This window comes from Pteropus medius, unplaced genomic scaffold (genome assembly GCF_902729225.1).
Source record: "Pteropus medius unplaced genomic scaffold, Ma_sr-lr_union100, whole genome shotgun sequence".
Classification (NCBI taxonomy): domain Eukaryota; kingdom Metazoa; phylum Chordata; class Mammalia; order Chiroptera; family Pteropodidae; genus Pteropus; species Pteropus medius.
Genome location: NW_024354875.1, coordinates 30,006 through 47,283, shown reverse-complemented (window position 1 = coordinate 47,283; position 17,278 = coordinate 30,006). Strand labels below are relative to the sequence as shown.

Below are 17,278 nucleotides of genomic sequence, written 5' to 3'. Positions count from 1 at the left end.
CTGGGAAATACCTGTTCAAAAGAGCAACAGTGATAAATGTTCTACAAAATAAACACAGTTCATAAATGCTCTGCTTCTCTGGGCCACAGCCACTATTAATAACACAGATCCTCTATAATCTAAGTATATTCATGGCACTAATAAGGCAGGGAACTGATCTGTCGTTCATGACCTAAAGCCTTTAATATATGGAAATCTGGGGGTTACACTGATCACAGAAACTGACACTACACAACGTCCCAGACGTGGATAACAAAAATGAAGAGCAGCAACACTTCTGAGATTCAAGTGTGACTTCCAGAATCAAGGACGTAACTCCCCATTAACTGTCCTATCTGGGCAGCTGGGAGGATCTCAAGAGTCAGAAAAGGGACTGTGATGAAAGACTCATGGGATTCTTGTGACAAAATAGCCAAGTTCTGCTATGCTCTTAACATCACCCTCATGAAATTTATTCTGTGAGAATGCTGTGAGAACATGCCTCCAGTTTTATAACGAGTGCTGATCTGATGAGAACTTATTCCATAGGATTTCATTTCTGCTTTATGGCCAACTAACCTAGACCTTCTCTTGTCTATACCTATATTAGTTATCGCATTTGCCTCCTCGAAAAATCATATTACATATTTTTACATAAATAAAATCATATTTTTCTGCAAGTTGCCTAATCTAGAACATCTTACTTATGATCTATAGAACACAATGTCTAGAAATAAAAGGAAACATTTAACTGTTATTATTAAAATAAAGCTTTAGAGTTCTAAGAGACAGTGCTGCAATTAAAATAACGAAGAGAGAATTCTCTTCAGTGAGTTACCTGTTGTCATCATTACTGGAATCCTGAACCAAAAGTGAGCTTCCGTTTCTGAGACCCTGTTCCCTGAACGTCCTCTTCAGGTCTCCCTCGGGGATGGCGGTCCAGTGCTCCTCCCCTGCAGGCTCGGCACTGACAACGAAGGCGACACCTGCTGGGATCGCCAAGGCTGTGAACACAGAGCCTACTTCTGCATTAGACGGGAAGACATGTGTGGATTCTGTCAAGTGCTCACACTTCTCCCCTTCGCTGCTTGTTGCTAGATGAAGGACATTCAAAAGCAGAGGTTCACAGTCACTGCCAGTGGGAATCTGGGCTCCGCCAACCTACAGTGGTATCAAGACAACCATGAGTATAGTCTACATTTGCTAAAATGAAGTCGACATAACAACGTAGTAAAAGACTCTTCTTACAGAATAATTCTCATTTTTGTCAAGTGAAATAAAATTTTCACAAATGTCTTTTAAGTACCAGGAAATAATTTTAGGTTTTTCTTTCACAACTTTCTTAGCCATCTTTTTTTTAGGAGAGAAATCTGGAGCAGAGACAGATGTGTGAGTCCTCGGGGTGGTGAGGAAGCCTCAGATGTACGTGAGATGGACCAAGGACAGTTCTCTGAATGGCTGAGATGTTCCTCGCTCCTTTCCTGACTCAGAAAACTCACTCTGCTCCTACAAGTCACCTCCATTCTCTAAGTCAGTATAGCTACTTCCCCCCTCTGAATTCCCACAGGGCATAGGCACAGACCACTACTCCGGCACTTTTATTTCCGCAATTACATCACGAAGGCCTGAAAACCACGGACTGATTATTTACCTTTGTATCTAGCATCTGACACACAGCGTGGCGCAATGGAGGTGCTCAATAAACATCCCTTTAACATGTTACTACTATTTACTGCACCTACGATTTATTAAGTATGTCAGCAGTTTTCTCATATCTACTTGCCTTTACATATGCTGAATAAAATTTCACTACAATGACTTAAAAGAAATCCAAAGCTATTGTGAATATCTCTTCAACACTTTTTTACCTCCACTCCATTCCATACAAAGATGTCTTCCTCATCAGCAAGGTCAAGTTCACACAGCGCCAGGTCATCTCCTAGGAAGAGGCGGTCATCAGAGACCACTCGTCATGACTACTAAAAACAATTTTACTAAAGAAAGAGCTGAGACATAAGTATCTGTTTGAAAAAGCATCCCCGTTAAGGGAAACTAATTATGTTTATTATACTGATGTTATTTTTATCTTTATTCTTTCCATTAACCTCCGTAGCTTTTTTCTTTCATTTTATAAGTATTTCCCCATGTTGCTACATAAGCTTTGTCAGCATGATGGCAGGAAAAAAGAGTTACTATAAAGGTCACCTGCACTTGTCACTGTGAACAGGAAAAAGGCTTAGGTATCAAATGGTCCCAGCCCCACCACTAATTAGCTGTATGTCCTCGTGTACTTCAAGTCTGAACGCTTCACTTTTCTCATGTATGACATGGGGATAAAAGAATTTTGCGACAATCAAATGAGATAATTTACATAAAACACTTATCTCACTATTTGGCACAGTGAAGTCCAAAGTAAGTGTTAATACCGTGAGTACTGTTATTTGTTTTGTTGTTACATAAAAGAAGGAAATGTTAAGCTCTCCAAGTACTTTTGTTTCTTTTGCTACACACTGTGAGGCTGAGAGTTGGATTAAAAATTCATGTTATATAAATAAGATTCAAATGGTTTCAAATTATTTTGCTCAAAAACATTGTGATAACATAAAAAATTCCAAAGCCTTAAAGAAAGTAATTTGGTAGAGAGGTAGCTTAAATTTCAAAAAAAAAAAAAATTTTCCATGCTAGTAAAATTTCACACATTATATAAATTGGATAAATTACATAGTTAAGAAAGTAGTAGATAGGGGGAAAGACTGGCCAAGTGTAGAAATCATGGAGGAGCCCCACAAATATATCAATATATAAAATGAGTTGTTGCGTCTTAATATTTATCTTACCATCAAGCGTCTGGTAGACGTGAAGTCCTGCTGGCAAAAACTTTGCAACACTAAGAACCATGTCTCCTTCCCAAAATTCTAACAGCTACAGAATATTAATGAAAGAAAAGAGAAAAATGAAATGTAACATACACCACATTTCCAGGTTAAATACGAGCAATGTGCCAATGTACATACGTAGATGATACATGGAGCAAACGAGTGAGGCTCCCATCCCCACCCTACAGCAAGATGAGGACAGAAGACCTCACTTGCTGTGAAATTAGTCCAATCCAAAGATGGTGCATCTCATCCATTAATGACTGAAGAATCTTGGCACACACCAAGAACACAACGACCATCTAAACAATTCTACTCGATTTTGGGGAAGACTACTTTTATCAGACGCCAACTGATCAACATGCCAGGCCAGAAATCTCTGTCCAAAAGAGCAAAAGTGATTTGTTTAATTAGTGCTGTTCAGGGAAAAGCAGTTCTGACGTTCTCATTAATGAAAGGAATGTCTTCCGCTGTCACTTTAAAAAGTATAAGAGATTACCAGCGTTTTGTTTTTGAATTTTCTAGATCTGAGACTCTCGAGACTGTGGCCAAAATAACATCACTCATAAAGATAAGTCCTACGCAGCCTCTCTCCACGAGACCCCAAGACAGTGAGTACTCTTAAAGAGAAAATTTCATTTTTACAAGTAATCAGTTAACTGTGTCAATCTCACGGCCTCTTGCCAGTGGCCTCCTTCTAAGATAATAGAGATGTGCACTTAAAAGTCTTTTCCCTTTGTCACCTACTGTCGCCCTAGACTGGGTCAGATGCCCAACACCACCTATATCAACACCGCCAGGACTGGCTCAGAAATCAACTTTTCATGTGAAAGTTTAGAAATGTAAAGCAGTTTTAGAAATCTTGATACTGATCCAACGTTTAAATGTCTTTCAAATCAACCACAAATAAAACAGAAATTGGCCTGGTTTTCTATGTACAAGAGGAAAATCAAAAGAAAGCTAATAATTTTGGTAATTGATAATAGTTTTTCAGAAAATTCATTTATTTTTGAAAAAAGAAAAAAGTTTACATTTTCTATTTCCCTTTTCCTTCATCAGGAAGTAGTGTGGGGTGAACACGTGATTAAGAGGAAAGGAAGAGGAAGGAGACCTGGGCCGGCGTCCTAGACCCACCGCTCACGAGATGTCTGTTGGCAGTCACAGCTGAATCACAATTTTTTCATCTTTAAAATGGGGTTAGTTAGCTTGTTCCTCATGAGGCTGAATAACCAAGTGATACAATTAATGTGAAATCACTGTAAGATATAGAGTCCAGTTGTTGTTATCATTAAAACACAACTGGATTACTTGGAAACGATGATTACGATGATGTCTCTTTTTACTACAGACCAGCAGATATTTTCCTTCACTTAGGAATCTTCTTAAATAAATGCTATTCTGTGCTGAAAGGCAGAAAAGGTAGCTGCCTTTATTTATTTAGTAGTTCTTGGTTTTAGGCAACATGCCTATCTTTATCTTTTCACTCCCTTTAAAAACAATTCTTTCATTTATTTTCCAAAAAAAGGGACAACCTCACACTCGTTTTCTCCCCAAAACAAAACAAAGCAGGCTTGCTTCTCCCGCTGAAAACTTCCTGGCAGGATGGCGAAGTCTTGCCTGTGCACAGAGGCCTCTCTAGGAAGCGTGATGGGGCGACATCTGGGCCGCCTCTCTGCAGAACTAGCAGATGCAGGATTTTCTTAAGCAGCTTTGAAAAATAAATAGTTGTATCCTAAATAGGAGTTGTGAAAAGAAGAATCCAGCTTCACATGGACCTTAATGTCTAAATTAAGAGGAAGGGAGGCTAAATTACCTGAAATATCGATTGTCGAAGATCTCCTAAAGTTTTTCTTTTATCGAAGATTAAATCCCACACACTTTCGGTTTGAGAGACCGGGTGCAAAGCTCCATTGAAGAAATGATAATGAGGCCCCATGTGGAGATGCAATTCAAAATTATTATTTGTAGAATCACATTCTGCCCTTTAAAGAGGTATAAAAAATATATAAATGCTGTGTTTTTCTAACACCGTTTCATCTCAAACCAAAAATATTTGATTTACAATATAAATTCCTTCATTCTACCTAAGTAATTATACTTAATATCCTTTTCTTCCATGCTCCAAATGACTCAGTTTCCCAACAGCAAATTTTTAGCTCTGCCACCGTGAATTCCAAGGAAAATGAGTTTTAACACACGTGTGCTGTGTGATGCTACTCTCAACAAATAACTGACACCCCAAATCTTCCAGTCTTGAGATTAGTTACGAACAAAATGCTAGAAACCTGCTCCTCATCACTGTGTTGGGAGTCGGATGTACAAACTTCTAGCTCCTCCTTAGTTCTACCAGACCCCGGGACTCTCCCAGAGAATATCAGAAGTTGACCTCAGGGTCCTCCCGAGTCTGCTCTCCTCAGGTCAAATGGCAGCAGCAGCGGCAGCAGCCCTGCGATGGCCACCCAGGGGCCTTGAAGCACAGGGTCACACTCCACGGCAGGCAGTGTGAGCCGTGCGAAGCTGGAGGAGGCTATCACCACCTTTCAGGTACTTCAGACACATTCGATTAATGTGGTCAAAGATGGCACTAGCTTTTTTGAGGACCACATGATAAAGCTTAATGCTGCCTGACTAACACCCCTTAGGCTGTTTTGTTTTGTTTTTATAATACCAACTGCTAATCGACACCACTCATCCAGGTTATTTTTCCATGCTTAAGATACTTTACTGGTAACTTTTCATATTTTTAGTGTCTGGATTTTTGCTGAGATTTCCTTTAACCTTGGTTTGCCATTCAATCTACCTGCCATTTCCCACCCCCAGCTTCGAGTCAATGGTAAAAATATTGAACACTTCCCTGCTATATCACCAAGCACTCAGGTCCACAAAAAGACCATGAGACACCCACTTCCCTAACCCAGTACCCCACCGACTGTGTCAGATAGCAAATTAAGAACCAAGGTTAGACCTCGAACAAGAATGCTGAGATCCTCCAGATCCCAGTCCCTTTAATAACCCATCATAGGTTTCCGCCCAAGGCTGACATGAAGCGCAATGGTTTGCAGAATCCGTGTGTCCTTCCTGTTGCTCACCTGGTCTTCTGTCACTACAGGTCAGTTCTCCACGACTATTTAAATAGGAGGCATGATTTTCACAGCAGGTTCTCTGTAGCGAGGGAATAACCTGACAGGCCAGGATACAATTCGTTTAGCTCAATTATGTGCTCACCCATTTCTCTAGTTTTCTTAGGTTTCCATCGTCACTTAGCAATGGCCATTTATGTGCCATTATTTTGTTCACTCTCACAGATAAGGATAATTTCGAAGTAAAAGATACTCGCACTATAAAAATTCAGCAGCAAAATAGATATTGGCATTAACTAGTTGACTTTTTCCTTCTGAATTTTCATTTCTGAATATTTAGATCTAAATGAGATCCTCATTCTCCAGAAAAACCGTTCAAATTCTAAAAGTAAGTTAAAATTACCTTTTTGTTTGCAGTTCAATGTTGGCTGCATCCATTTCATTCAGCAAATGGCATGGAACCCTGTATCTTGGATTAGCTCGAGCTGTGAACAAAACTTCTCATTAACTTGTGCCGACTAAATGAAATCTGGTTGCTGAAGACGCAGCACGGAAAACTAGCAAGGACTGTGCTGGGGGCTAGAAAAGCTTTGACTATCTGTGTGAATACTAATTTTCTCTGGATCTCAGTTTTCCATCTGAGAAACGAAAACATTAGACCAAATGAAAGGTAAATAGTTCCTTAAGCCAAGCTAGGAGAATTCCATTTCTTCTACTCTCTTCAAATATACTTTTTAAAAAGAACACCCACTTTTTTCTTCCTGTAACAAACGTAATACTTGGTCACTGTAAAAATTCTGAAAATTATTTTTTAAAATGTAACAAATAGATATTACATGTAATCCCACCCACAAGAGATACTGTACAATTTGGTATATATACTTTTGGTCTTCTTTCTATATCTAAATTTGTTACAAAATGGGACTGTATTCAACAAATGTATAACTTGCGTAGTAGTCCATCCTACAAATAGCATAATTAACCTAACCGATCTTTTTCTGTTAGACATTTAGGTGATTTTCATTGGTCATTATTACAAAATAATGCTGGTAACAAACATCTTTGAACATAAATATTTATACACGGTTCTGATTACTTTAAGACAAACTTGCAGAAGTAGAATTATTGGCTTAAGGTTTTTAAATACATACAGCTAAATGGTTGTATGACTTTACATGCCTACCAGCTACAGAGGAAGTGCCAACTGTTAAAAATCAGAGAAACAGAAATATTTGACTTAGAAAAGAGTGTCGTCTCATTGCTGTTTCAATTCACGTTTTGGATTATGGGTGGACTTTATTATTTTTTTTTTTTTTGCAGTTTATTGGCTGTTGCTATTTCTTCTTTTGTATACTGCTCATCTATGTCCTTTTCCTAATTTACTACTGAGAGCAATGGAATATATGTAAGAACACTCTACAGACAAGAGAAATACATTTATTTTGCTGTTCTCCACTAGCTTATCATTTGCTTTTTAATATTGTTTAAGGTTTATGTCAACTTTTCCTTAACTCTTTTTCTTTCTTTGCTTTTAACTTGGAAAGGTCTTCTCCACCTTAAGATCAGAAAAATATTCCTATTTCATATATTTAAGTTTCCTTTTTCCATACACATTAAAATAAGTATAAATTTCATTCAAGTGATTAAGTATAATCACTTGATTATATTGTTAATTCAAGTGACTAGCAACTAACCAACTTCCCGGTTGTAGTTATTGAGTAATTCACTTCCTCCCTGCTTATCTGAAAAGCTACCTTATCACGGACTGAAATCTCAGGGACAGTCGGCTTAGTATCCAGGCTCATTGCTGTTTCAGTGACCTGCCCTCTTCCTTGCATTAGCACTACATCTTCATCGATACGGCTTCATAAGCACGCTTTTCCTGAAAGAGCAAATCTTCCTTCCGTAGTCCCTTCTTCACCAATAAATTTTCATTAATTTCTCTCTCTAAATTTTAGAATCATTTTGTCATCCCACAAAAAAGTCCATCAAGATTTTAGCTAAACCTTTATTCAATTCCTGAGCTAATCAGAAAACTGTCATTTAGTATATATTCCAATTATGTACCTACTAAAATTCAATCTGGTGAAAAAGACAATATCCCATCTGAAGACTTTTGTTAATGTATATTTTTATAACTTGAATTCTGCTCCACAGTATGTTTAACAGAACCGTTTCCCTATTGTTTTTTCACCCTCAGAAAAACACGGAGCCCTTTCCGGTTAGCAGATAGTCATGCAACTGTTTCGGATGCAGAAAGCTGATTTCCTTTGATTTCCATGCAAATTATTAACTGCTTTCTTATTTTTTATGAAAATGATCACTATTCTCTAAGAACAGTATCTTCACCTCTAATCATAGATATGTCTCAATCTAAAAAGCTTCCTTAGCTAGCATTTTTTTTTTTTTTTGCTTCTGCGAAGACTTTGGGAAGTGATCAAAACATCTTACAGGCTGATTCGTGTTAGTGGCTTCAACTAAAAACTGTATCATTGTGAGTCAGTGTTTAACTTCCATGGTGCAACCTCTCTCAGAAGGGAAAGCAAAGAGTACTTCGAAGATACTGCAATCCCAGAGAATACATTACCTTGAGGGAAAGGAAACAAGAAAGTAAAATAAAAGGGAACATACGAAAATAAGACCAAGACCACTTACAACTCAAAGGCAACACGGGCCAAATGACAGAGTCAAGCCCAGGCATGGGCGATCACACACAGATCTGCCCACACGATAAGAAAATAGCACATGATCCAAGAAATTCCAATTCTGGAAATCTGACTATGGCCTCGTATTATCAGAAGGAGAAAAAAATTAAATAAAAATATAGAGTCTTAAAAAATCACAGACTGGTGGATTCCTTTTGGCCTCATATACTTCTCTTAGCTTAAAAATATTTTTAAATGTTCTAAGAGTAAATCTTCTTTTAAAAGGTAACAATTCAAACAGCATTTAATCTTCTAAAGCCACAGACCTACACACAGAGGAACACTTTCCTTCCATACCTTCGGGGGGCCTCTGCAACTGGGATTTCCGATAAAACAACATGTAGGCGCTTTCTTTGCCCTCAAACTGCTGTTCAATGTCTTTCTCCCTGATGGGCTGGACTCTGGAATCATTTATATCAAACCAGTGGGGACAGGAGCTTCTATCATTCAATCCTGGGGATTCTGAAGGAAGTGTCTTGAAAATTTGTTGATCACTCCTTTGGAAACCAGACTCAGCCTGCAGAGAACAGTTCTTCAACAGACTGACTGTATTTCCATCTGAACTGAGTAGAAATATCTGAGAATGAAGCTTCAGGAACTAGACGGAAACAACAAACAGATATTAGGTTCACAAACACGATAAAAACAAAACTTCGTCTTCCTTTTTGTGATTAGATATTTTAACTTCATCTTTATTTTTGGCCTGGCCAGCAAGGAGGAAAAAAAATCCATTTAGGCCATAATAAAACACCTAATAAAAATCAGAGTTCTCTCTGCTAAATAGTCTAATAGTTATATCAAGAAAAAAGTTGCCATGCTGTACTATAAAACTATCGTAATTATATCTCAATAGCACTGTTTTTAAAAAGTACTTAGTTGAAACAGATGAAGTAGAACAATTTTGAAATGTTTAAAGCAATCTAAACAAAGCACAAAACAAAGGCAATCATGGTGAAGCACAATAGAGGATCGTTTCAAAGCCAGTGACTCAGACAAACTGGTGGGATGAGGTAGTAATTATAAGCCTAAATTATTGTTTAACATTAAAGAACTGAATACCGTCTGTCCTGGAAGCTGACAGGCTAGCTCAGGAAATGAAAGCATAGAAAGGCTTAAATCATAATCTCAAAGACTATGTCTCAATTTCTTCTAGCTCAAGGATTGAGAAGAAAAAAATTGTTCTCTCGCTACCGCCTAGCCCACCTCTCCATCCCCTAATCTCCATGTGGCCGTGCATCAGCCTCTGTCTCTCTCAGTACAAATTTACTTTATACTGAAAATCACCCTGGAAGTACACGCTGAGCTCATCGATCACTGTGGAAAGGTGAGCCTCTCATTTGTCTTAGAAATAAATGATCTGTGGTAATGCCAAGTCTCTCATCAAAGGATTATTTTTTCACAAACAGAAGGGCACAGGGCATATGGCAGAAACACTGTTAATACAGTGTGTAGCAGATGGTAAGACAGTTTGGTAGCTCGTTTGTTTTAGGTACAATAAAATATCAACAATTTGGAACCACTGAGTAATGAACTTTCTGTGTAGCCAATTTTTTCTTTGTTTAATAGTCGAGGATTAACTCTTTTAGGCGGAACTTTTATTGAAATAACTCTCCTAATAAAAATGATAAACTCCAGACAGAATAATGAAAACAGCTGTTTGGAGAGTAACCAAAAGCAGACATAAAGTGGAGGACACATAATCCTTCAAAAAAAGGAAGCAAACCAGGGTGAGCTCTTCCCTGACCCGCCACCTCCCAGTCTGCAGCAGTGCACAGCAGAGGGGAGTTCAAGCCCAGGCATGAACGAGTCTCAGTAAAGTCAGAGGCGCTAAGAGCATGTTCGCAAAGTATAATGGAGTTAATCAGAAAGCACTTTATAGATACAACAAATAACTAGAAATTCCCCAAATATTTGGAAATTAAGCAACACACTTCCAAAAAACTCAGAATTGCAAAGAATTACAAAATATTTTGAACAAAATGATAACGAAAAGATGTCAAATACAGCTGCAGCTAAATGAGTGCTTAGAAGGAAATACATAGTTTTTAAAAGCGTGTATTAAAATGAAAGTTTCAAAACAACTGAGATACCAACCCAACAAGCTAGAAAAAAGATTAAATCCTAGAGGTAAAAGGAAGGAAATAATTAAAACAAGAGCAGAAGCCAATGAAACAGAAAACAGACGAGCAGTAAAATAAGTCTACAAAGGCAAAAGTTTAGTTTTTCAAAGGTTTAATAAACTTGATAAGCTCCCAGCAAGACCGAAGAAAAAAAAAAGTGAGAAAACACAAGTTATCAATATCAGAAATGAAAAAGAGGAAATAACTTCAAGTCCTACAGACACTAAAAAAGATAACATGGGATATCTTCAACAACTTTATGCCAATAAATTTGACACCACAGATAAAAATGTTATTTTCTAAAATAATGCAAGAATTAACAGAAAACCTAAATAACTCTACAATCAAGGAAATTAAAACTATAATTTAAAAACCATATTACAAAAAAGTTCCAGGTCTAACTAGCTTCATCAAATATTTAAGAAATAATAATCAATCTTAGAGAAATTCTTTCCAAGAATATAAAAAAGGAAATATTTCCCAACTTGTTTTATGAGTCCTATCTAACCCTGATAAAATCTGACAGACATCAGATTAAAGATGGATATCTCTCATAAACATAGACACAAAAGACCTTAATAAAATAAGTCGAATGAATAAAGCAATACATAAAAATATACCATGACCAAGTGGGATTTAACCCAGAAATGTAAGCTTTGCTTGCATTAAAGGGATCAGTCAATAGCATTCACATTAACAGAATAAGAGAAAAGCCATGTGATCATATCAATAGATGTAAAACAAACAGCATTTGATAAAATCCAACCTCTACTCAAGAGGAAACTATCAGTCGACTATGAATAAAAGCTAACTTCCACAAACTTATAAAGGGTATCTGTATTTTTTTAAAAAACCTGCACAGCTAATATACTTAAAATACTGAGACTCACGCAATCATTTTAAACGAAAACCTTAAAAGTTTCTATGTACTCAGAAACTTTAAACCAACATTCATTTACAAACTGTGGTCTATTTAAAAGATGCACGTAAACACTGAAATGTATGAGCTCTTTGCTCCTATGACAAATAGCTCCAAAATATTTGCCAAGAGTCCCATTGCTTGGCCTGTTTCCAGGGAAGACAACTGTTATCTCTTACTTGTGGCAGTGCAGTTTTTGCCTCTAATCTTACAGCCCAGGAAACCAAGAATTGTGTGTACAAGAATTGTGTGTATAAGAAAGATCAAGTGAACACTTGAAGACATTTCTATAAGCAAAATTGTCAAGTTTTGGGGTATGAACTTTGTGATACTTTTTGCTGTGGGAATTAAAAGCCCTCCCTTTTTCTGCTTACTTGACTCTATGATACATTACTTAATACTTAACAAGTAACTTAACTCGTTTTATTTTCACCTAACTGAAGTTTCCTTCTGCAAAGGTATCCATGCTGCTGGGATCCTAATGGAATTCCCTGGGACTAGGACTTTCCTGTCAAAATGCCATGTACTACCTTTCGTAGAGGTCCATGCTGTTTTCTGTACTTCTTGTTCCAAGATATTCCTATCTTTTTCAAGAGTTTCTGGCCCAGCTGATCAACAGGAATTAGATTACTTTCCTCCTTAAGAAAGAAATACAAAGTCATTTAAGAAAATCTTATGAGATATAAGTGTAACAGTTATCAGTCCTAAAGGACCAACAGGATTATGTCATTAAAGGTTCCTCCAACAGCAAACATGTAAGTGGATTAACCATAATTATTTCGAAATTTTTTTAAATTTAAAATTTTTTTAAAGTAGATCAATCCTCAGTTTAGAAATCTTGAATTTTGCAACTTTCCATATTCCAAAGTTTAAACATTTAAAGAGCACTATCCAAGGAGTATTCTGAGGTTTGGTAAATTCCTGATTTTTGTATGGGATTTTTAGAATAAATATCTTGAGTGCAAAACAGCATTACTGAAATATATTCTGAATGTTTCAAAGTATAACCAAGTTCTAAAAGGGGTGTTAACAAGTGACCGTTACAGGATGAAATGCGTCCCTCCAACAAAATTCATATGTTGAATCCCTAACCCTCAAAATTCTGGCTGTGACCATTTTTTGAACTGAGTCTTTAAAGAAGTGATTAAGTTAAACTGAGGCCATCAGGGTGGGCCTTAATCCAATATGACTGGTATCCTTAAGAGGAAATTTAGACACACACAGACACCAGAGATACCCATGGACATAGAAGAGGCCTTGTTAGGACACACTAAAGCAGTCCTCTATAAGCCAAAGAGAGAAGCTTCAGAAGAAACTAAACCTGTGGACACCTTTATCTTGGACTGCCAACCTCCAGACCTGTGAGAAAATAAATGTCTGTTGTTTTAAGTCATCCATTCTGTGGTATTTTGTTATGGCAGCCCTAATAGACTAATGCTGGCCACAGACCCAGATAGTTAAAGGACTCAGCCCAGGTCCCTAGAAAAGAATTATGAAAAACTGTTTATTAAGAATGAGCTGAATAAATGAAAGGAGACCTGCCATCTTTATAACAGGGTACTAAGCAAACATTAAAGGTCATGCATATGAGGTATTACCAATATTAGGAAAGAAAAAGGGGACATAACTTCAGGTCCTACACACATTAAAAGGATGACATGAGAAAACAGCGAATTCCAAAATAGTATGCAAATATCAGTGCTATTTAAAATGACAATAATACCTAAAAAAACCCAATGCATATCCTAACTCCAATATATGTGTATAAACGCAAAGAAAGGAAAAGCAAAAGACAAATGTCAAAACGTTACCGAAGACTGAACATTTCGTGTCTTTACACTTTTTATTTTTTTTAAACATTTTCTAGTTTTTTTCCTCTCTCAAGTTTTCTACCATGAATATGCACGTCTTTTATAAGCAGAAAGTCTCAAATAAAAAATGTTTAAAAATAGACATAGAGAATGTCCAAAGGAAAAACATGATGAAATCGATATTAGTTCTACCAACTAAATCTCTTTTATATATATCTAACATACAAACACACACAAACTCATACACTCTCCCTCTACCTGTAATAAGATTGCTTTTAGAATCATCAGTGGATCATCGATCTTGTCTTCATTCTGAATATCTTTCAAATTCGCATCTGGTTTACTTTTTTCCTCCTAGGGAAAAAAAAACAATAAAAAGCTTGTATCACTAATCCCTTAAAAGGTAATTAACAAAATAGAAATGTTTGTGCTATGGAGATTTCAAGACAGAGAAATGATGATAAAAACATAATAATTTGTATATATGCCTTGGAATCAGGCAGACTTGGCTTCGAATTCCGGCTTAGGTTGAATAATCTGGGCAAGCTACTTCAATCTCTCTGGCCTTATCTGTAAATTGGGATTGTGAGATAAGTGAACCTTCTAGCACAATACACACTGTGCCAACAGTTTCCCACTAAGTACTACTTTAGCTGCATCCTACAAATTTTGATATGTTGTGTTTTTGTTATCGTTCAGTTCAAAATATTTCCTGGTCTTCATCCAATTTATCCTCACTCGTTTGTGTTGGCCCAATAAAACCTTACTCATCTTTGCAAGCTCAGCTTAAATACTCCCTTCTATTTCCTGATCATCAAAGTTTTTACCCCATTCTATCAAGTTATTTGGGAACATGTAAAAATCCCTACACATGGTATTTTTATCGGTTTATTTGTTTCATATATGCCATCTTGCAAAAGCATTTTAAATTGGTTTAAAACTATAAATTCAAACAGACCTAAACAATTAACCCAAGACAAAAATAATAAATAGTAGAATATGACAGACCAAATATAATTATCCTGCTGTGAAATCACTAAAAATGCTGGATAAAAGTAAAACATAAAACAAAAACATCTTTTTAAACACATGCTGTGCTAGCGAGAGGACATCAGGAAAATAAACGCTCAGAGAACAAGTGAAATGGGAATCCAGGGAGGAGAGCCAGATTTGGGGCCTCTAGCCACCCAACTTTGCTGGCACAGAACTTCCACCTTGACGCCCATATAGGACAACGTCTGGGAGACAAAGCCTGAGGACCTACCCAAAGTAGGGAGGTGAATGATAGATTTTCCAAACGACCAATTCCCCCAATTCTCTGACAACACCTGGGTGTCCTACAATTCAATTCTGACACTAACTTCGCTAAATCCCACGAGACTGTCCCCACTTCAGACACCAGCCGCAAACGGGGTCCCCAGGCTACCTCCACTTCTGCCTGGTGATTACAAATTCTGGAGTTCCTACAATTCCCATTTTAGGTTTGATGATTTCCTGAACAGCTCACAGATCTCAGGAGTTCAAATGCAGGACTCCAGTTTCTTATAAAGGATACGAAGGAAGAGCGAAGGGAAGGTGCACGGGGCGATGGGGCAGGACCCGCAGTGCGGGGGCCTCTTTCCTGTGGGGTCCTCCTCCTCCACTCTGCCAGTGTCCGACCTTGGCCTTGTGGTGACTGGCTGCTCCGGCAGGCACCAACCCCGGGGCCACTTACTGGGAGCTGTTGTGAAGCCTTCTTTGTCCTACTTCCTCAAATGTACAAGATGGTAGTAGAAGTGATGTCAACCTTCAGTGAAGCAGAGGTCCCCCTACTCCTTAGGAAGCGGAAGGCAGAGATCAGGCTCCTCTTTCCAGCCAGACCTGGAGTCACATTTTGAATAGCTAATGGCCTCCTAGAAGAAAGGGACCACCTTCTAGATAGACTGAGAGAGAGAGTGAAACGTTGACTTTAACCCCGGGAAAATTACATGAGGTTGGTCACACAGTTACTCCTTGAAGACAGCACCTACTAAAGGACTCCATGAATGCAGGGAAAAGTTCCTCGAAAGGGGAAAAACTGCCAAACTATAAGCAGAAAGAACAATACATGGCTATGATTAGAATACCTGAAACTCTTTGTCTCTGGCACAAGAGACTGCTCAGGACACTGGCAGCAGAGATGAACAGTGTCTGGCAGGTGTACCTACCGAAGCTGAAATTCTTAAAGCACTAATCACTATTTGAAAGCACAATGCTCTGGATGGAAAGCTAATGATTCTTAATCAGAAATTGTAGAATAAGAAAAAAAGTTAACAAATGGGATGCTTCCTTAGAAGCCATGAACAAGGAAAGACACTCGGCATAAACGGAAAGCAATCTTCTCATTGTTCTCTAAGCCCCGTGGAAGGTCCAGCTAAGGTAACAAATCTTCACGAATAGAGAAGCAGTGCAGAAAGCCAAATGAAAGAATGCCCGCCCGCCCTCTGGCGTCACGGAACAGAACCGGGAAGAGCCTGGCACTGCCAGAAAACAGCTAATCAATGCTGAAGAAAGGAACACAAAGTTGCAGAGATGTCCAAGGAATCACAACTCAAAGGGAAGACCTGGAATAAATCATTACTCTCGAGACAGGCTGCCTCACCACGGTGTGAAGCTACCTCTGTACATGAGCTCAACGGCAAACATTTTATGTATCAAAAGATGAATCCCACCAGCTAGAAAATTACCTGAAATCTGACACTAGCTGAGCAAAAGCTGTAGCGGGTGGGGGCACTTTCTAATACTGAAGAGAAACCTGGCAATATCGGAAAGAAAGGTTACAATGCCTGCAGGCTAACTGGAAGAAGAAAAACGGGAACAGAACTACGGGGGGCAAAGGGAATAAATATACAAGGAGAATAAGAAGTATTCACCAGACCTGTTCACAAGCTTCCGTCAGAACAGAATCTAACAAAAGGCTTCAACTTCATCTTTTAGAAGGAATGAAATAAAGTGAATACAATTCAAAGGGTGGGAGAGAATGCTCTATGGAATGAGTGCTCTCCTCCGGGAGCCTGGAGAGGTGAGAGCGCAGTGGGAAGGCAGGTAACGTAATAAGCAGCAGCTCAGTCTAAGCAGGGAAACACTGAGGGCCGCATCAGACCAGAGGACAAGCCGCGCTTCACTCCATCTGACTGGGCACGTGCCCAACACTCTACAGCGTCTTGGCAAATGTGGCCCAAGCATTTGAGAGTGATGCTTGTATGGCTTTCTTAACCCAGAACTGGAGTTCTAGCAATTAGAAATGGAAAGGACTGGAAAGGGTGAAACAAAATTGTCTTTTTCCAAAGATGTCTACAACATGAGAAGGTTTAGCAAGATGGCTGGTTATAAAATCGATACACTAGCCAAACAGTCCAAAAACTACAAAGTACAGATCTAGTCACACAGAACACTTCCCTGGTAAGCACTCTCCTGGTGGAATAGTTTGGTCTTTTCATATCCAGACTTCATATATAGAACATGTACACCTCTCATCACATCCCAAGTACACCTGACCTAGAGCGTCGGGAGCCCACGGAAGTGCTGAGAAGCAAACCGAATGTCGACGGAGGGAACGTGCGCGTGAAGGGACTACCCAGCAACCATGTGATAACCAAGATGTGCATCAGCGTTCCACACCTAACATGCTGGTTTGTAACCTACATATTGATATTTTACTGTGTTTCAGATACATTTAGGAAACTGGCTGAGAGTCTGGGGTTGGTACGTGACGCATTAGAATTCTTCCCATTGTGAATAACTGGAACTAGATTCCCAGTGAGGGCTTT

At 38.4% G+C, this 17,278-nt stretch overlaps 1 protein-coding gene across 3 annotated transcripts in view; it reads right to left on the bottom strand.

The window, feature by feature from the left end:
• The window catches only part of USP40 (ubiquitin specific peptidase 40), a 74,140-nt gene that overhangs the window by 40,972 nt on the left and 15,890 nt on the right, over positions 1-17,278 (bottom strand). For all 3 annotated transcript variants that reach the window (XM_039855566.1, XM_039855567.1, XM_039855569.1), the window contains exons 9-16: positions 13,749-13,844; positions 12,210-12,317; positions 8,938-9,238; positions 6,339-6,420; positions 4,669-4,837; positions 2,817-2,901; positions 1,848-1,918; positions 818-1,140 (exon numbers count right to left, since the gene is read on the bottom strand). In XM_039855566.1, coding sequence (XP_039711500.1) covers positions 818-1,140; positions 1,848-1,918; positions 2,817-2,901; positions 4,669-4,837; positions 6,339-6,420; positions 8,938-9,238; positions 12,210-12,317; positions 13,749-13,844 — 1,235 coding nt within the window. The remainder of the gene's footprint in view (positions 1-817; positions 1,141-1,847; positions 1,919-2,816; positions 2,902-4,668; positions 4,838-6,338; positions 6,421-8,937; positions 9,239-12,209; positions 12,318-13,748; positions 13,845-17,278) is intronic.